General features: G+C 43.6%; 1 protein-coding gene across 1 annotated transcript in view; it reads left to right on the top strand.

Moving 5' to 3' along the window:
• Nucleotides 1-21,598, top strand: part of lap3 (leucine aminopeptidase 3) — a 64,077-nt gene that overhangs the window by 30,939 nt on the left and 11,540 nt on the right. The window contains exons 7-9 of the mRNA XM_068037837.1: nucleotides 2,396-2,554; nucleotides 4,044-4,168; nucleotides 5,029-5,117. Of these exons, the coding sequence (XP_067893938.1) occupies nucleotides 2,396-2,554; nucleotides 4,044-4,168; nucleotides 5,029-5,117 (373 nt within the window). The remainder of the gene's footprint in view (nucleotides 1-2,395; nucleotides 2,555-4,043; nucleotides 4,169-5,028; nucleotides 5,118-21,598) is intronic.

Genomic DNA, 21,598 nt, shown 5'->3' with positions numbered 1-21,598 from the left:
GAACGGTAGTAGAGGCAGAGACCCTCAATTCTTTTAAAAGGTACCTGGACGTGCACCTAACGTGCTGTAACCTGCGGGGCTATGGACCAGGTGCTGGAAGTTGGGATTAGTTTGGATGGATAGCTTATTCGGCTGGTGCGGACACGATGGGCTGAATGGCCTCCTTCTGTGCTGTATTTTGTTCTGTGTTCTATGTTCATTTTTAAAATTAATTGCTGAAATGCAGAATAACGGTAATGGGGATATTTTGTATTTAATTACTGCCAATAAAAATTGCAAGGACAATCCTCACTCCCCTAATCTAATGAGCCGAAGTAATGAATATCTGAGCCATGCAGACCAGAAAGATGAGAGGCTGAATTCCCCAATCCCTGTTGAGTTAGCTAGCAATGGTTCTTGTCAAAATTTATAATGACCGAGGGCACTTGCCGTTTTTGAAACCATACCCCAGACAAAGGTGATGACTTTTGGGAGAGAACTGGAGAAATTTGGTGGGAAAGGGGAAAATCTCCAAAGGAAAAGGCTGCAACCCACACCTCCTGTAAAGTTGCATGTTTAATCAAAAGATCTGTAATGGAATAATTAAATGTATCTCAGCAGAGGTTTAAGAAATATTATTGTACAACTGTAAAAATCAGATTTATAATTTTCAACAACTCTTCTAAGTCATCTATGTCTAGAGTGACTGATAAAACAAAAATCCAGCACTTCGTTTCAAATATATGTACAAGAGTTTTGTCTGCACCCAAGAGCTAATTCTATTCGTATGATTCACTACAAAGGATTGTGGGGAAATCCAAATTCATATTACACTGAGGAAACCCTTAACTGGTTTCCAGAACTGTCTCAAATAAGCAGGCTGTAATTAATGAGACTTTTTGTAGCTGAGTATATTGTTTTAAGAACTAGATCGGTTACTAGTATTGCCCTCACATGTATTATAGCAGTCTAGTCGTTATGTTACTGGGCTAGTAATCTAGAAGTCTGGACTAATAACCCAGCAAATATGTGTTCAAATCCCACCATGGCTATTTGAGAATTTGAATCCAGTTATTAAAAAAAAACTTGGCATCAGTAAAAGTCATTAAAGTGCCAGATTGCTGTGTTACAAGATTGCTTCTATTTCTTTTGTAGAATATGTTTTACGGACTTAAATTTGAATTATGGACACTGATTCCACTGTAATCTTGAAGAGGTGGCTGAACTTTGTGTTATTTTAAAAACAAGTTACCAGAAGGTTCCAGGAATAGGCTGGTAATCAAGTCTTACTGGAAGGCACCTGTTGTGGATGGTCGCCCAGCAGGGATTGTTTTGACTGGGAAGATGTTTACCAAGAAGTGACAAGCCAAGATTTATAGATGTCATGATACTTGACTCTGGAAAGTTTTAGTTTCAGTTTGAACTGTTACATTTGAGAATTTATTTTGCCTGCCAGAAGAAGAACAGCTCAATTCTCTCTCTCTCTTGAAAACAAACCCTGCATACAGTGTGACAGTTTCCTATTTCCTCCTGTATTTGAGGAAACTCTGCATATTTGAAGGAACCTTTGCATCAAATGTGTGGTGGGAACTGAAACCTTTGTTGCTGCATTCCTGCTGTAAGACCTATTTGGAGCCTCTGCAGCTGCATCTCTTGGAAAGCCTACCCAAGCTACTGATCAACATTGCCTGGAAAGAACTGTTCCATTCACAGCTGTCGACACATGTTTGGGATACCTAACCAAAACAAAGGACGTCTTTCCATACCGCCTTTTCAGCCTACGTGTTTTTTTCTTTAATTCCTTCTATTTCTTTGTAACAGCTGTAAACAAAAATCCCTTTTATTTTTTTCCCAGTTAACCGATGTGTGTGTGTGAGGGATAGGATAAATAAGGGGCTTTAACATTTAAATTTGTGTGTATGTTTTACTTCATTATTGGTTAGGGCTTGCTTTATAATAAACTGATAATTTTGTTGTTGTTAAAGAAACCTGTTTGGTGTGTTTTATTCTGTGAAAAATATAGTATATGATTGACTGAATCGGTAGGTGGAAAAATTTAAATTATGTTGAGACCTGTGAAGAAGTGGGACTATAATAAACAGCGTACTCCTTCTGCCTTGGTCGTAACAGCTGTAAAACCTCACCTGGCTAATTAATATCCTTCAGAGAATGAAACCTGTTGTCCTTGCCCAGTCTGACCTATGTGTGACTCCAGTTCCACACCAATGTGGTTGACTCTTAACTGCCTGCTGTAATGGCCCAGCAAGCCATTCAGGGAAACTAGGGATAGACAATCCCTGTAAGTCTTGCCAGTGATGAAGGAATTAAAAAGCATGGTAATTATGTATGACATTGTTTTATTGAAGGCAGTTTACAATAATGTTTGTTTTCCATATATTTCTCATATTCTTCATAGACCCAAATCCTGGATTGAGGAGCAACAGATGGGAGCTTTCCTTAGTGTTGCTAAAGGCTCAGATGAAGAGCCAGTTTTCTTAGAGATTCACTATAACGGTTCCACGGTCTCGGGTGAATTACCATTAGTCTTTGTAGGAAAAGGTATAACATTTGACAGGTAAGTTCTGAGTTTGTTTTATTCTATATAAAAAATAATTTTTTAAATCTCCATAAGTCATATATTGGCTTCCCAACCAGAAAGTTGGTGTTTAAATCATAGGACTGAATTTAACTGAAAAAAACAGGCGAGGATGGGGAGTTAAAATCTCAGAAATCTGTTTCCTGACTGAAAGCTGCCTCCGACCCCATAATAACCAGCTTTAGCTGAGACTGGAAGTTGGAGGGCAGCCAAACTGACCCAAGGAGGCAGGTTGGAACTTCAAATACAATAATGAGGGTGCAAATCTCTTTGTCATTCTACTTTTGAGCTTTTGCTGCTGCTGGCCATTTTCCCTGAGAGTTGGATAAACCGGCAGCTTTCTTAAGGCCAGGAGTTGTGCCTTATACTTACCCCCAGAAATAGATGCCTGCCTGAGGAGCGTCTGCAATCAGGGCACCCATCCCCTCTGAAATGACCTTCCCCACCAGGCCCCAATCTTCCCACGACCACCAGACCCCGATCTCCCCCCACCTCCCGAACTCCGGCATGAGACGACGATCTCCCTACCACCGTCAGGCTCTAATTCTTCCCCATCCCTACCTAGGAGGCCTCCTAACCACCTCCGCCCCCCAAACCCCACCAAACTCACCCACTCAGGACCCAACCTCTCTGCACTGGGGATCGGCAGCCCCCTCTGTTCAATCCCCACTGAGGTCTTCCTCTCTGAATCTCCCCCCCCCCCCCCCCCTGCAATCCAGTCGACCCTCCTCTGGTCAAGCCCCTTCTGATCTACCCCAAAGTCAGATCGACTTCACATTCCTGGCACAGACTTACCTGCTGCAGTGGCCATCACCGACCAGCTTTCCATCCAACTGGAAGTTAAAACTCCAGTGTGTGGGAGATTCCCACTCCCTGCTGGTCAGGCCAGTAAAAATTCTGTCCATTGTTTTTACTAAAGTTTCCACCTGTCCAGTTTTGAGTCATAGACGTTTTTGGAGAGTGCTGTTCAGAAATTCTTACAGTACAAACTCCTCTGACAAAAGTAACCATTTTTGCTCAATCAAATTTTTTTTTTCCATTTTTATGTCTCATAATGTGAGGGCATTGCTTACTACAGTAACTAAGGCTTTCAATGGATTTTCATCTGCGGTAAAATAAACACAGCTTGAGCCATGATTCCATCCCAGCACACCTTTAATCTACCCTGACCCGGCTTTGGACTTTGTAGAAGTGGAATCCAGATATCAATTAGCATTTGAACTCAAACTCTTGTTGAGTTTTTCCAGATTTTGGTTCAGTTGCTACATAGTACTGGAAAGATAACTGGAAAATCTTGCCTGAGAACACAATGGCCACAGCAACTCAATTAGGTTTCTAGCAAATTCATTCTAACTGGATTTCATACAATGGGAGCAGTTACTTTGATTGTAGAACAGAAAAGCATTTTGTCTTCATGCAAGTGGAGTTGAGTTTTAGCTAACTGTATTTCCACCTTCTCTTTTGGCAGTGGTGGAATTTCAATTAAACCTGCATCAGGTATGGATGCAATGAGAGCTGACATGGGAGGAGCAGCAACAATATGTTCTGCCATCATCACTGCAGCATCTTTGAAACTTCCCCTTAACATTATAGGTAAAACATTGAGATATTATTCTCCTGTAAGGCTGAAAATTTTGAGGTGTTAACAAAATGCGGTTCTGGCATTTTTAGTCTGCTCCAGTTGCACAATTAATTTCAGAACATTTCATCTTGAACCCTTTGGGTACTGAATGCTGTTTCTTGCATTTAACATGTGGGAACATTATCTATACCTACACAATTTACCATTTTAAAGCGAGTACTGTGTAGAATCACATAATTTATTCCAAGAATATAAATTAAACTGTGTGTTTTGTCCATGGAAATATTTTTCTGTTCATATTTCCTTTAGTGCTCAAACAGTTAAAATCTACATATCTGGAAGGCAGCTTTATAAATTCCTTTGTTGCAAAATTAGACCATCCAAACAAATCAATGTTTTTCTAAATATTTACCTCTCCTTTTTTCTCCTAGTCCAAAAATGGTCTTGTTCTATCCATCATTTGTTAATTGAATAGTTTAGCAGGGGAAGAAGAAAGGTTTTAAGTCCCTTGTTCCCTCATCCCAAAAAGAAGTTGATTAGGTCCACTCAGCATTTTCCCAGAAAGCTCTTGTATGAACTATTCTTACTTCTATGAGGTGACCTCCCCCTTCCCTGCAGCCCCCCAGTCTGTAGGAAATCACCATTTTACTAGCATTAAGTGCAGCACTACACTGAAAAGTGTTTTAAAATCCAGTCAATAGTGTTTAATGTCTCTAAATTGTGAAAGAATGCGAAGAATTAGGTACTGAACCAAAGATTTTACTTTTCTGAATAGGGGGGCATATAAATTTGGGGGAGTGTCAGGACATGGAAGGCATACACTTAGCTTTGATGGAAAAGCTTTATAACTAATGGCTATTATATCTTTTAGGTCTGGCTCCTTTGTGTGAGAATATGTTGAATGGCAGAGCAAATAAACCTGGTGATGTGGTCAAAGCAAAGAATGGGAAAACAATACAGGTAAACTGATGTTTTCCAAACATTTTTTGAGGCAAGATAGATTTTTTTATTCATCCTTGGGGTATGAGGGGCCATATTTTCAAAGTGGTGGTAGGAAACAGGAGCTTGGTCTGATATTTGGTCTGAAACCTGTCACCCATGAGATTGCAGTTTTCAAGTGGGAAAGCCTTAATTGGTATGGAGACGGGTTTCCTGGTCTCTTAGAGCCAGTGGGATTGAAAATGGCAGTGGGTCAGATCAAATATTGGGCTCGTGTAGACACCCCATGGCAGCCATCACTGAGGCTGCTGGTTGTCGTAAGGGCGAGATCTGCCTTTTACAGCACCAGAGGGAAGCAAGTTGTCACAGGGGATCTGGAGACCTGGCTCTAGGGGCAGGGCAGACCCTCGTTTCATGAATGCCCACCTGGATCTAATACTGGAGGCGGTGAGGGAGAAGAGGGAGGTCTTTCTGGAGGGTGGCAGGAGGAGGCCAGCTCGTCATGCAGCAGGGCACCTTTCTGTTCAGTGTTACACCCCCCTCGCTTCCTCTTCCTCCTCCCTTACCTCCTACCCCTCCCCCAATGAGCTGTCTCCTTCAAGGGCCTCATTGTCCTCAAGTTCCAAACCCCTCTGAAGAGCCATATTATGGAGAGCACAGAAGATCACGACAGTGACCGAGATCCTTGCAGGAGAGTATTAAAGGGAACCACCCATCCATTCCAGGCACCAAATTTGCATCCTCAGAAACCTGTTGGCCTGCTGAGCAGGTGGCATTGGTTGCTTCGCCTCGTGTCTCTGTCTGGGGCTCCTGTAGAGGGGTCAGTAGCCATCTCTTCAAGGGATTTCCCTTGTCCGCTTGGAGCCAGCCATGGACTTTGAGGGATGGAGCGAAGGACCGAGGCAACCTGGACTGGCGAGGGATGAAGGATGAGCTGGACGAACAGCCAACAAAATCGGAACTCAGTGATGCCATTGATTCTCTAGCCAAAGAATAAAGAAAATTACAGCACAGGAACAGGCCCTTCGGCCCTCCAAGCCTACGCCGATCCAAATCCTCTATCTAAACCTGTCGCCTATTTTCTAAGGGTCTGTATCTCTTTACTTCCTGCCCATTCATGTATCTGTCTAGATACATCTTAAAAGACGCTATCGTGCCCGCGTCTACCACCTCCGCTGGCAATGCGTTCCATGCACCCACCACCCTCTGCGTAAAGAACTTTCCACGCATATCCCCCCTAAACATTTCCCCTTTCACTTTGAAATCGTGTCCCCTTGTAATTGAATCCCCCACTCTGGGAAAAAGCTTCTTGCTATCCACCCTGTCTATACCCCTCATGATTTTGTACACCTCAATCAGGTCCCCCCTCAACCTCCGTCTTTCTAATGAAAATAATCCTAATCTACTCAACCTCTCTTCATAGCTAGCGCCCTCCATACCAGGCAACATCCTGATGAACCTCCTCTGCACCCTCTCCAAAGCATCCACATCCTTTTGGTAATGTGGCGACCAGAACTGCACGCAGTATTCCAAATGTGGCCGAACCAAAGTCCTATACAACTGTAACATGACCTGCCAACTCTTGTACTCAATACCCCGTCCGATGAAGGAAAGCATGCCGTATGCCTTCTTGACCACTCTATTGACCTGCGTTGCCACCTTCAGGGAATAATGGACCTAAACACCCAAATCTCTCTGTACATCAATTTTCCCCAGGACCTTTCCATTTACTGTATAGTTCACTCTTGAATTGGATCTTCCAAAATGCATCACCTCGCATTTGCCCTGATTGAACTCCATCTGCCATTTCTCTGCCCAACTCTCCAGTCTATCTATATTCTGCTGTATTCTCTGACAGTCCCCTTCACTATCTGCTACTCCACCAATCGTAGTGTCGTCTGCAAACTTGCTAATCAGACCACCTATACTTTCCTCCAAATCATTTATGTGGATAAGCCCCTGGAAAGGACGGTATTACCCCTGAAATAATCAAGAGTGCCAAGCCTGCTATACTCTCTGTACTCCATAAACTACTTTGCCTGTGCTGGGATGAGGGAGCAGCACCACAACTGCCAAGAACAAGGGTGACCGCAGTGACTGCAGTGACTACCGTGGAATCTCCCTGCTCAGCATAGTGGGGAAAGTCTTTGCTCGAGTCGTTTGAAACAGACTCCAGAAACTGGCTGAGCGTGTCTACCCTGAGGCATAGTGCGGCTTTCAAGCAGAGAGATCCATGCTGTTCTCCCTTCGCCAGCTGCAGGAGAAATGCCGCGAACAACAGATGCCCCTCTACGTTGCTTTCATAGATCTCACCAAAGCCTTTGACCTTGTCGGCAGACATGGTCTCTTCAGACTACTAGCAAAGATCGGATGTCCACCAAAGCTACCAAGTATCATCACCTCATTCCACGACAATATGAAAGGCACAATTCAGCACAGCAGTGCCCCCTTTCCTATCCTGAGTGGCGTGAAACAGGGCTGTGTTCTTGCACCTCAACTGTTTGGGGGGATCTTCTCCCTGCTGCTCTCACATGCATTCAAGTCTTCAGAAGAAGGAATTTTCCTCCACACAAGATCAGATGGCAGGTTGTTCAACCTTGCCCATCTTAGAGCGAAGACCAAAGTACGGAAAGTCCTCATCAGGGAACTCCTCTTTGCTGACGATGCTGCATTAACATCTCACACTGAAGAGTGTCTGCAGAGACTTATCGACAGGATTGCGGCTGCCTGCAGCAAATTTGGCCTAACCATCAGCCTGAAGAAAACGAACATCATGGGACAGGACGTCAGAAATGCTCCATCCATCAATATCAGCGACCACGCTTTGGAAGTGGTTCAAGAGTTCACGTACCTCGGCTCAACTATCGCCAGTAACCTGTCTCTCGATGCAGAAAGCAACAAGCGCGTGGGAAAGGTGTCCGCTGCTATGTCCAGACTGGCCAAGTCAGTGCGGGAAAATGGCGCACTGACACGAAACACTAAGGTCCGACTGTTTCAAGCCTGTGTCCTCAGTACCTTGCTCTACGGCAGCGAGGCCTGGACAACGTATGTCAGCCAAGAGCAATGTCTCAACTCATTCATTCTTCACTGCCTCCAGAGAATCCTTGGCATTAGGTGGCAGGACCGTATCTCCAACGCAGAAGTCCTTGAGGCCGCCAACATCCCCAGCATATCCACCCTACTGAGCCAGCAGCGCTTGAGATGGCTTGGCCATGTGAGCGGGATGGAAGATTTGTACAGCGAGCTCGTCACTGGTATCAGACCCACCGGCCGTCCATGTCTCTGTTTTAAAGACGTCTGCAAACGTGACATGAAGTCTTGTGACATTGACCACAAGTCGTGGGAGTCAGTTGCCAGTGATCGCCAGAGCTGGCGGAGAGCCATAAAGGCGGGGCTAAAGAGTGGCGAGTCGAAGAGACTTAGCAGTTGTCAGGAAAAGAGACAGAAGCGCAAGGAGAGAGCCAACTGTGTAACAACCCCAACATCCAATTTTATCTGCAGCGCGTGTGGAAGAGTCTGTCACTCTAGAATTGGCCTTTATAGCCACTCCAAGCGCTGCTTCACAAACCACTGACCACCTCTCGGCGCTTACCCATTGTCTCTCGAGACAAGGAGGCCAAAGAAAGAAAAGACTGTGGCGAATTGGATGGGGTACAGCTTGTGTGTGTGTGGGATTTGGATGGGATACTGTGGGTGTGGGAAGGGGGATTTGAATGGGGTATAGTGTGCGTGTGTGTGTGGGGAGTTGGATGGGGTACAGTGTGTTTGTGGGATTTTGGATGATGTACACTGTGTGTGGGAGGGGGGATTTAGATGGGGTACAGTGTGTTTGGGGGCGAATTGGATGAGGTAATGTGTGTGTGGGGGAGTTGAATGGGGTCACTGAGGGAGAACTTCAGGGCTTCTATCTGGAGGTCAGACAATTTCATATAGAAAAACGGTTGCCCGCATACAGTAAGGAAGGTTAGACTTATGGTGGAATGAAGTACACAGAGGGGCAAGTACAACACTCTCCAGACTTGTATTTGCTTTAGAGTCATACAGCACAGGCCCTTCGGCCCATCATATCTGTGCCGGCCATCAAGCACCTACCTATTCTAATCCCATTTTCCAGCACTTGGCCCGTTGCCTTGTATGCTATGGAGTTTCATGTCCTCATCTAAATACTTCTTAAATGTTGTGATGGTTCCTGCCTCTACCACCTCCAGGCAGTGTGTTCCAGATTCCAACCACCCCCCGGGTGAAAAAGTTTTTCCTCAAATCCCCTCTAAACCTCCTGCCCCTTACCGTAAATCTATGCCCCCTGGTTAATGACCCCTCTGCTAAGGGAAAATGTTTCTTCCTAGCTACCCTAGTTATGCCCTTCATAATTTTATAAACCTCAATCATGTACCCCCTCAGCCTTTTCTGCTGTAAGGAAAACAACCCTAGCCTTTCAAGTCTCTCTTCATTGCTGATACGCTCCAGCCCAGGCGACATCCTGGTGAATCTCCTCAGCACCCTCTCCAGTGCAATCACATCTTTTCTATAGTGTGGTGCCCAGAACTGTACACGGTACTCCAGTTGTGGCCTAACCAGTGTTTTATACAATAATAAGAACAAGAAATGCTGGAACCACTCAGCAGGTGTGGCAGCATTTGTGGAAAGAGAAGCAGAGTTAGCGTTTCGGGTCAGACGCTGCCAGACCTGCTGAGTGGTTCCAGCATTTCTTGTTTTTATTTCAGATTTCCAGCATCCGCAGTATTTTGCTTTTAGTTTCGTGTTTTATACAGCTCCATCATAACCTCCCTCCTCTTATATTCTGTGCCTTGGCTAATAAAGGCAAGTATCCCATGTGTCTTCCTAACCACCCTGTGCTGCTGCTTTCAGTGATCTATGGACAAGTACACCAAGGTCAAGGTCCCTCTGACCTTCTGTACTTCCTAGTGCCCTACCATCCATTGTATATTCCCTTGCCTTGTTGGTCCTCCCGAAATGCATCACCTTACCCTTCTCAGGATTAAATTCCATTTGCCACTGCCCCGCCCATTTTGCCAGCCCATCTATATCGTCCTGTAATCTAAGGCTTTCCTCCTCACTATTTACGACACCACCAAATTTCGTGTCATCTGCGAACTCACTGATCATACCTCCTATATTCACGTCTAAATCATTAATGTACACGACAAACAGCAATGGTCCCAGCACCGATCCCTGCGGGTGCACCACTGGTCACAGGCTTCCACTCGCAGAAACAACCCTCGACCATCACCCTCTGCCTCCTGCCACTAAGCCAATTTTGGATCCAATTTGCCAAATTGCCCTGGATCCCATGGACTCTTACCTTCTTAGCCAATCTCCCATGCGGGACCTTATCAAAAGCCTTACTGAAGTCCATGTAGACTACATGAACTGCTTTACCCTCATCTACACATCTAGTCACCTCCTCGAAAAATTCAATCAAGTTAGTTAGACACGATCTCCCCCTGACAAAGCCATGCTGACTATCCCTAATTAATCCCTGCCTCTCCAAGTGGAGATTAATCCTGTCCCTCAGAATTTTTTCCAGTATTTTCCCTACCACTGATGTTAGCCTCACCGGCCTGTAATTTATCCTTGCTACCTTTCTTGAATAATGGTACCACATTTGCTGTCCTCCAGTCCTCTGGCACCTCTTCTGTGGCCAGGGAGGATTTGAAAATTTGTGTTAGAGCCCCTGCTGTCTACTCCCTTGCCTCACATAACAGCCTGGGATACATCTCATCTGGGCCTGGAGATTTATCCACTTTTAAGCCCGATAAAACAGCTAATACTTCCTCCCTTTCAATACTAATATGTTCAAATATATCACAATCCCCCTCCCTGATCTCTCCACCTCCATCGTCCTTCTCCATAGTGAACACAGGTGAAAAGTAATCATTTAAAATCTCACCTATATCCTCCGGCTCCAACACGGATTGCCACTTTGGTCCCTAATGGGCCCTACTCTTTCCCTGCTTATCCTCTTGCCCTTCATATATTTATAAAATGCCTTGGGATTTTCCTTTATCCTGGCCGCCAGTGTTTTTTCATGCCCCCTCTTCGCTCTCCTACTTACCTTTTTAAGTACCCCCCCTACACTTTCTATACTCCTCTGGTGCCTTCGCTGTTTTCAGTGCTCCGACTCTGCCATCAGCCTCCTTTTTTATCCTGATCCAATCCTCTATATCCCTTGACATCCAGGGTTCCCTGGACTTGTCGGTCCTACCTGTCACCTTAACGGGTACATGTTGGCTCTGAACTCTCACTATTTCCTCTTTGACCCCCACTGGTCTAATGTAGACTTTCCTACAAGTAGATTCGATGAGCTGCTTCCATTGACCTATGGTTGAAGGTTCTTTCAGCACCTGATGGCTGATATCGTTGACTCAGGGTCTACCCAGATGAATGTTAGCATATGTAATGCCATCCAAACTGTGAAATATGCACTGAGAGCAGAGGATAAGTCAAGTTTGAGGTACTTCACAAGAAGACGCAAGATTGGTATTCCTGTCACTGGCAAGCTGGTGAAGTGTATGCAAGAGGATCACAAGGTATATGCTGAGGAGAAGCATCAGGGGAAAAGAGAAACAGAGGAAAAGGCTCGAAATCACACACCAGAAACTGGCCACAAAACACTCTGCCAAAGCAGTTATGATTAATGTGACCAGTAGAGTGTGAGAACATTTTACATTATCAAGGCATTGACACGTACTCCATGGAGAAAATTACTTTACAATAATCAGGTTAAATCAAACACATTGGTAATGTAATTGGTAAAATTAAAGTTTAAAAAGATAGTTGAAGGGCTAGAAAAATAATAATATTTCGTAAGAACAATCCACAAGATGGATACAGGGAAAGAGAAAGCTGGAAAATCTTTTAAGTCAATGCATGATGGAAGTATTGTGATATTGTAATGAATGTAATATGACGCTTTTGTGACCAGTGTGATTGGGCCTTGGATGTTGCTATCAGGATTAGGCGGGTTAGAATCAAGGGAGGGGAATTGTTGGGTATCGGTACAGCAGTCAGCATTGCAGCCTGGAATAGAAAGGACCACCACCTGACAGAAACACTTGGTAAAAATGATGCAGAACAATGACCGTAGAATACTGGAAATACACCGGCTCGGCAACCACCAGTGGTGGGAGACTGTATATAATGTAGGTCAACACCCATGGCTCCAGACTCTGTCCATGTATATGATACTAACCCAGGCCATAGTGTTAGTAATAAAAACAAAAAATGCTGGAAATACTCAGCAGGTCTGGCAGCATCTGTGGAGAGAGAAGCAGAGTTAATGTTTCAGGTCAGTGACCCTTCTTCAGAAATGGCAAATATTAGAAATATAAAGAGTTATAAGCAAGTAAAGCGGGGGTAGGGCAAGAGATAACAAAGGAGAAGGTGTAGATAGGACAAGGTAGTGTTAGGTAGGACTCTTCATACTTTGATATTTGAGGTGCCTTGTGCGACAAGTGTGTTACAAGACACGAAGCTTAGAGCTCGCGCCTTTTCTTGGAAATAGTAAAATAATTAATGAGGGGTCAATAAGGATATCTCCCCCTCAACTGGGGGAATGTAAGTTTATTAGGTTGCTAAAAGTTACTAACCAGCATACTAATTGTTAAAATCCAGCTCTTATAAACTAACAAATGACTTATTATCATAAACTAACATTTAGCTTTATTAAAACCCTTCTTTGTAGTATGATAAAGAGGAAAACTTAGGAAATATAGCACAGTACAGACACAATGTCAAGGCAGAGGGATTCTGGGAGATTATGTCAAGTTTTAAAATGCTTACTTGCAGTAAAATGTTCCACCGTGGGAACAGACAGTGTAGACAGCTTCTGCGTAGACTTGTCTGATAGTGAGATAAGGCATCTTCGAAAAGTAAAAGCATTGAGATACAGTAGTGAACACAAAGACCTTTTTTATGTACTACTTGCATAAACCCAAAAGGTTGGCAACCATCACAAAATGATCCTTGGTTAGTTGAGAAAGGTATCCTTTAATGCAAGACTGATCACTGATTGGGAGAGGGGAGGGTTAACTGGAAGGCTGCCAGATTAAATTGAATCCTGACCTTGCCACTATGCAGCGGAGAACAGCAACGAGAGACAAGAGAAACTGCGAGAGAGAGAGACACTGAGAAGCTTGAGGACCCAAAGCTGCAAGAGAAAGAGTCGTGCGCTCTGCCATCCAGTCTCTAATACGGGTTAGACTGTTAATTACTGCCTGACTTTTCTCTCTCGGGGTTCATATGTCTTCAATGGATTCCGAAGCTGGTGAGAGACATGAAAGCAGACAGGAGAGGCTCTTTTCAGCCCAGGAGCAAATAGCTTTTTGCCAGTTTAAAACTCTGTGGCAAGTTCAAATTCAAAAAACTCCCAACAGCCATTTAGTCATGTGACTAAACTGGTCTGACCATGTCTGTTTGTGTATTCCGCCATCTTAGCAGTTAACCGGGAATGCAAGCTCCTCTACCCTCAACGTCTGGTAATCAAAAGTCCATTGTGGATTAAATTGGTTCATGGAATGGTCCTTTGTCCCTTTTAAGCATTGTCTGTAAATATGCAAATGTCCTTCCAGTCAAGGGTTTGGTGTTGCTTTCTTCTAAAAAGCAAGTTCTTTCTTTACTGCAGTAACAGTTTAAAAATCAATTTTCATATGGAGAAATTAATATGCCTCATTCTTGGCAGGTGGGGCCCTGCATGACAGTATTAAAACCAAAAACTGAAGGAAAAAGTTATTTAACATTCTTACAACAAAAGATTTAACACCAGCTTCTTACACACAAACTTTAAACAGACAGAATCTTTCCCATATCTCCTTTGTTTATCCTTCTCTCCCTTAAACCAATAACCAATTCCTGACATTTGCTATTTAAAAACAGTCAGTAAGGCATGTCCGTAATTTGAACTGCAAAAAAAAGCAGAACAAATTTTAAACTTTGGTCCAATTAAAAGTGTTTTAAAATTCAAATTGGATTTCTGCCAGACATCTTCAGACCTTCAAGGCTGAAGCTTATCTCTAACTAAATTATTCATTACTTTTTCACAGTTGCAAAACCAACTTTTAAAATAAAAGTAAAAACTTTAATTTAAAATATAATTAAATTTTTATATCCCATTTCTGGGTGCACAATCTTAAATTGAAATGACCACACTCAACCATCACTTTTCACACTTACTCAATTTCAAACAACTTAGAAAAATTGATTCCTTTAATGGGTTATGAATTCTAAGTACCAGAAGTCTGTGTTACATTTCCTGTCACGATCCCAAGGAACACACAGGTTCAACTAGTTGACAACTAAAACATGACTGGAGGTTCCCACAAAAAAAAAGTGTAAAAAGAAAACAATTAACAGACTCATGCTTTCAACATTTAAGCCAGACTACAAAGGGTTAATGACTGTTGGCTCTATGGAACACAAGTTGCACAGATAAGGACATCCTTTCATGGAAGCTTCCAACATTCACACATTCGAACAAAACACACAGTAACTTTATTTTACTCACTTTAAATTTCACTAAAAACATCTTAAGTTGTCCCTCTTTCCTCATTCTGATAATTCTCATTTTCCCACTCCAACTTTCCCAATCTATGTTCTAACCACCGTCCTCGTAGGAGACTGGACAGTGCCTCCCACGGTTACTGCAGAAACAATTGAGGCGGCTAACATCCCCAGCTTGTACACACTACTGAGTCAGCGGCGCTTGAGATGGCTTGGCCATGTGAGCCGCATGGAAGATGGCAGGATCCCCAAAGACACATTGTACAGCGAGCTCACCACTGGTATCAGACCCACCCGCCGTCCATGTCACCGCTTTAAAGACGTCTGCAAACGCGACATGAAATCCTGTGACATTGATCACAAGTCGTGGGAGTCAGTTGCCAGCGTTCGCCAGAACTGGTGGGCAGCCGTAAAGACGGGGCTAAAATGTGGCGAGTCAAAGAGACTTAGTAGTTGGCAGGGAAAAAGACAGAGGCGCAAGGGGAGAGCCAACTGTGCAACAGCCCCGACAAACAAATTTCTCTGCAGCACCTGTGGAAAAGCCTGTCACTCTAGAATTGGCCTTTATAGCCACTCCAGGCGCTGCTTCACAAACCACTGACCACCTCCAGGCGTGTATCCATTGTCTCTCGAGATAAGGAGGCCAAAGAAGAAGAAGAATTGCCCATTGTTTCCTCAATCTTCTCTGCAGTTCCAAACCATTTTCGAAGCATTCATTCTCCTCCTGTTGTTTCATCTGACTTTTGTTTTCCTGAGCGTCGACCACGACTGCTGCTGTAACAGAGCGGTCGTATGCTTGTGGCACAGCTGCAAATTTCGAACCCACTGGTTCAGTTGCTGAATCTCTTTATCTTTCTGAGCACTGTGGGACAGAAGGTTTTTTGCCTACTCTATCTTTAACAACTTCTGGCCTATCTTATCTTAAATGAATTTCTGCTTGAAGACCCGTTTAACATCTTGAGACAACATGACTTTATTACTCTCTTTATATATTCTCGTTTAAGTGCCTTTGGATCACTGGTGAGTCCTTTAAGGTCCCCACACTCCCCAAAAGGGTTTTCCTCCCAAGAGGCCTGTTGGCCGGTCTCACAAACTTGAGATCCTATCTCCCAAAAAGCGTTCACAGCGTGTCAAGTCCCAGCTGGGGATGCCACTGTAATATTATAAGATCGGGGTCTTTTATACTCCCTTCTAAAGTGGGAACAGACTTGGCAACGCAAAGCTTGTTATGAATCAACTTTATTGAGATAAAGGTAAGGACAAGTTTGTTAGATTCTCAAAGAAACCATAGTCACAAACTAGGGCAGTAATTAACAGTCTAATCCGTATTAGAGACTGGGTGGCAGAGCGCACGACTTTTTCTCTTGCAGATTTGGGTCCTCAAGCTTCTCAGTGTCTCTCTCGCAGTTTCTCTTGTCTCTCATTGTTGTTCTCCGCTGCATAGTGGCAAGGTCAGGATTCAATTTATTCTGGCAGCCTTCCAGTTAACCCTCCCTCTCCCAATCAGTGATCAGTCTTGTATTAAAGGATGCCTTTCTTAACCAACCAAGGATCATTTTGTGATGGTTGTCAACCTTCTGGGTTTACGCAAGTTGTGCACAAAAAAGGGTCTTTGTGTTAACTGCCATATCTCAATGCTTTTACTTTTCGAGGATGCCTTATCTCTACGAGACAAATCTGTGCAGAAGCTGTCTTCACTGTCCCCACGGTCTAACATTTTACTGCAAGTAAGCATTTTAAAACTTGACATAATCTCCCAGAATCCCTCTGCCTTGACATTGTGTCTGTACTGTGCTCTATTTCCTACGCTTTCCACTTTATTATACTACAAAGAAGGGTTCTGATAAAGCTAAATGTTAGTTTATGATAATAAGTCATTTGTTAGTTTATAATAGCTGGATTTTAACTATTAGTATGCTGGTTAGTAACTTTTAGCAACCTAATAATCTTACAAGCATGATGCTCTATGGAAGACACTTATAGACTTTGGTGTACCCAAACTTCTTGCGCGGATTTTGTTCCCAGTCCTACATCTGGTTCCATGGCTGGGGGGCCGGAGAGTTGGAGCAGCAGCGGCCCCCCAGAACCCAATGCCGGGATTACTAGACCCGATCTTACTGGGGGCAGCCTTCCTGTCCAGAGGCCAAATAAGGGCCTTTTCCCGCCGCCGCTGGGATCTTACCAGCAGAAGGGGGTGCCTCCGCCTCATGGGGTGGACGCCTTGGATGACGAGGCACCCTCCTTGCAGGCTTGGGCGGTGGTGGTGCGGTGGAGTGGCCCACGGAGTACCCCCCTGGGAGTCCTAAACTCCTCCCAGGACCTCCCTTCCCCTGGACCAACGTCCATTCTCCCTCGCTTGAGCCTTCTGGACCGACCCTGGTGACCCCACCTCACTTCCCTTGAGTCCAGGGTTCCAACGCTGGGCCTGCTTCAAAGTCCTTTGCGATACAAGCAGTGGTCACTGCTCCCGGGGAGAGGTACGGGACGGGGTCCTGCCTGTTTAAACGTTGACCCCAAAAGATCTGAGGATCACTTCGAGGGGGTCAGAAAAAATGCAGAGGCGGGGTTCCCACTGTCTTTTAGGCCCGGGGCCGGGAGCCTCGCTTCCTGCATAAAGTGCAGCCCCTTGTGCGGCTAATACAAGAGCTATATGGAAATGCTTCACAAGTCATCAGAGTTGGTGATGAGCATACAAACCAATTCCAGTTTGAAAAGGGAGCTAGGCAGGGGTGCCTTCTGTCATTCATGCTGTTTAATGCTGAGAGAGAGAAGATAATGAGGATGCTGCAGGAAGAGAGTTACCAGAGAGATGTGGCTGCATCATAGGAGGTCGTAGCATATGGAATCTCAGGTACGCAGATGACACCACACTTGTAGCCAGATAAAGGAAGAGCTAGGGACTACGACAGGCTGAACATAAACAGACAAAGACCAACATTATGGCTCGAGATGGCAGTGGCAAAGCCAAGGTTAGAAGCACCGAGATAGATGCAGTGGACAAATTCAAGTAGCTTGGTTCAATAATAAACACCAAAGTTGCATCAAAAAATAAAATCCAGGTTAGATTAGCTACAGTAAGAGGTGTGACCAGTGAATTAAGTAGTGTCTGGAAATCCAAAAGCATCCAGTAGAGTCATTAGTGTGGATTGTTGCACTCTATGGATGTGGGAGTTGAACTCTGAAGTAAGAGGACAAGAGGAGGGTAACAGCTTATGAAATGTGGGTATGGCGGAGGAGACGCAATCAGCTGCATGGACAGAAACACAAATGAGTGGTGTCAGGAAAAATGATATGTCAAATAAGGAATATTAATTCATCGTTTGGAAACTTACATTAAACTTTTAATGTAAAAAACTCTGTAGTTAACTTTTTAAAAAACTGGCAGCCAAGATGGCTACAGCAATTTTCATCTGAAACCTTTTCACATTCCAAAGACCCACCTGGAGTCAGAGGTCTGAGGAGGATGGACCCAGAACAATGGCTTGCTTTAGTGATTGAATTGCAAAAGATTGCTTCATTCGTATGGCATTCAAGGCAATTTTAACACCTTAACTTTGAAAGAGCAAACCCCTCCAAGTGTAAATATTAGCATCCTGGGGAGCCAATTCTAAACCTTGAATCTCATTAGAAAGTTCCAGAGAGCACACTGAGGCAGTCATGTGACTGTCTGTCCATTTCTGTGAAATCTGGGAGTTTCCTTGAACAAAGGGTCAAGCCAATAACTCAGAAGGTGCAGGAGCAGAAAGACGGTGTGCCTGTCTCTCTCTCGTTCCCCCCTCCCCTGTTTAATGAGCCAACATCCCCATTTTGACAAAACTGTTCGAGTTTAGTTGATATCAGTACCCACTGTAGATGCATCTTTGTGATGGTTCTTTTTAAATATTTGTTTGAATACCATAATTTAAAAGAAATGTTAGTGTTACATTGGGGAAGACCAGTGGATCACCAATGTGCTGTGGCATAGAGCAATGAAACTACTCCTGTGATTCCCATTAATAGGAACATAGGAAATAGGGGCAGGAGTAGGTCATTCGGCTCCTCGAGCCTGCTCCACCATTCAGCTAGATCATGGCTGATCTTCTACCTCAAAGCCATTTTCCTGCACTATCTCTATATCCCTTGATATCTTTAATATCTAGAAATCTATTGATCTCTATCTCAATGACTGAGCCTTCACAGCCCTCTGGGATAGAGAATTCCAAATATTCACCACACTCTGAGTAAAGAAATTCTTCCTCACCTCAATCCTAAATGGCCTCTTATTCTGATTCGAGACCTCCCTCCATCCCCAGCCAGGGAAAACATCCTTCCTGCATCTGCCCTGTAAGAATTTTGTATGCTTCAATGAGATCACCTCTCATTTCTCTAAACTCTAGAGAATATAGGCCCAGTAATGTCAATCATAATCTCATCGGCGCTGTCATGGGCACCAAGCAGAAAACAGGCACAGAGCAGAGCCTATAGAAAACCAAACAGCTAAATATGTATTAACTGTTGTGCATTTTTTAAAGGCTGCCGAGCAGAATTGGTGGCAACATGTGACTGTGTCTCCAACTTGTCATTCTGGAGGGAACAGAGGCAGAGTGCCACAGTTGATGTTTCTTCCTGGTGGTGGGAGGAACTGTCAAGGGTAATAGTGGTCCAGCAGTGGTGAAGGTAATTTGGAAAGGACCGAAAAGCTGGTCAGTACTGGAACATTGCTATGCATGGTGGGGCTGAAAGTAGCTCAATGTGGGGCAGGTCAGTTGGGAAGTGAAATTATTCTAAATGAAACTGAAGGAAAATCCCTGCCCACTGAGGAGGGGACAATGGTGACTGAGCAAGCAAGGAAAATGGTAACCTTATGGGACAGGGAGTGCAAAGCTGATCCAGCAGACAAGGAAACGGGGGGGTTTTGTGCACAGGTGATTGCTTGCTTACAATGATTTTTAGGATTACTGATTAGTAGGGTGGAGAACAAGCACCATGCAAAGGATTTAGTCATTGGGTGAGGTGCAAGGATGTGATGGACAGCTGGAAGGGCGTGAAATATTTAATTTGAGTTTTTAACTTACTATTACTAATACTTATATTGACGTTGTTTGCTTGCTCAGACATAAGATGGCTCTGCATTGGCACTTGGTGGCCAGAACCCACAAGCAAATTGCACTCATGTTTTAGGAGTTAACTTTTTTTATTTTGGGGATGTAGGTGACATTGGCAAAGCAAATATTTGTTGCCCATTCCTGGCTGCCCTGAGTCAACCAGTTACACCATTATAAGGATGGCATGTTCTGTTCTTTGAAGTACATTAATTAGTCATTAGTGTTTTTATAAGAACAGCTATTATGCTCATGTGTACAAATTACTAGATTTGTTGAACTGAGTTTTACAGCTTCCCACAATGGCACTTAAGATCACAATTGCTGGGGTGCTAGACCAGTACCTTAACCACTAGACTACCATTCCTTATTCTAGTGTGACATTTAATATTGAAAAAGCCAATCACAGTGCCATCTATGAGCAAACAAGTACTTCAAGTAACTATTAAAAGTATTATATTGGGTTTTGTTGTAGGGCTGTGTTGTACAATATCTTAGCCACAAGCAACATGTGGCTAATTGGGAATCCAGGTGTGGCTAAATTCATTTCTGATTAGTAAATAAAAAGGAAGTATTAATCACCATCGGACATTTGTTTTCAATACTTTTTTGCACATATACTTTAAATCTTTTTGTACGTTTGTTGGTAAAATAGTAAGATGAATAGCAGATTGCAAGTGTTTTTTGATAGTTGTCAGTGTCTTACTTCCGTGGTTGCTGAGAGGTCCTGAAAGTTAAGTGAATATAAACATGTGAAGTACATTTAACTGTATTTTCTTTTAAAATTAGTGCCTGTAGCTAAAATGGTGTAGCTGTAGCCACAATTGTGGCTAGTCAGCAGTTTCTATTGAAGAGCACTGCCATAGACAGAGCCTAAAAGGAGTTTTCAATAAATTTTGAAATGGAATGTTTGACCCATTCATTGATTTTAATATAGTAGATTTTTGTGCTATTTTATTTACAAATTAGTTGTTCTAGTATTAGTGGCATACCATTAAGTGCTCTCAAACAGAATAGCATTGATAACTCCCTCCCCTTCACCATCCCCCTGGATAAGATAATGATGGCACATTTTTTTCCTTTTAATTTGGGAACAGAAACATGATCATTGCAGCCTGATATAAAATTTTCGAAACCATAGAACTGATGCTGACAACAACACCACCACCAGCAGACAATGCAGAGATGAGATGAGATCGTGGAGGGATTGCTAGGGGGAGATAAGGATCTTAAATATAATTTGGGAGTCAGGGAGCCAGTGTAGGTTGCCAAGAACATGGTTGACTGATGAACAGGACTTTGTGTGTGACAGAATATGATCGGCAGAGTTTATGGAGCATGAGAGGCCAGTGTGTAGAGCATTGGAATAGGTGAAAAAGGCATTTATACAGGTTTCAGCAGCAAAGTGGGGTGAGGTACAGCCAGAAGCAGGTGCTATTGTGAAGGTGGAAGCAAGTGATCATGGTCTGGGGTAGGACGTGGGTTTACAGATGAACTTAGTTGAACAGGATGCTGATTGCAACTGGTTTGATTCAGTCTGACTGGCTGGTTATGGGTGGGGAGGAGGTGCGCTGTAGGTAGATTATAAGGGGAGCAGGAATGTGTTGGGACTAAAAATGATTCAGTCCCCTGAGACCCAGAATTGAATTTCTTTTTTATTATTTTTTATAGATAGTGCTAGTGAAACCTGAGCTATGTTGGAAATCATATTTGTTGAGGGAAGCATTTCACACACGAGAAAAAGTTGCTGAGAGTGTCACTCTATTGTTAACTAGTAACTGATGGGGTTGTAGGCTGAAACTTGATCTTGGGTGGGGTGGGGGAAGTTTATGTTTTCAAACTGATTATTTGTGAAACCAGTAGAAGTAATTTACTTGAACCAGAATCTTAATTGTTTGTGCC

This window comes from Heterodontus francisci, chromosome 1 (genome assembly GCF_036365525.1).
Source record: "Heterodontus francisci isolate sHetFra1 chromosome 1, sHetFra1.hap1, whole genome shotgun sequence".
Taxonomy (NCBI): Eukaryota; Metazoa; Chordata; class Chondrichthyes; order Heterodontiformes; family Heterodontidae; genus Heterodontus; species Heterodontus francisci.
Note: the sequence above shows the minus strand (reverse complement) of the source record. Positions and strands in the feature narration are given on the sequence as shown.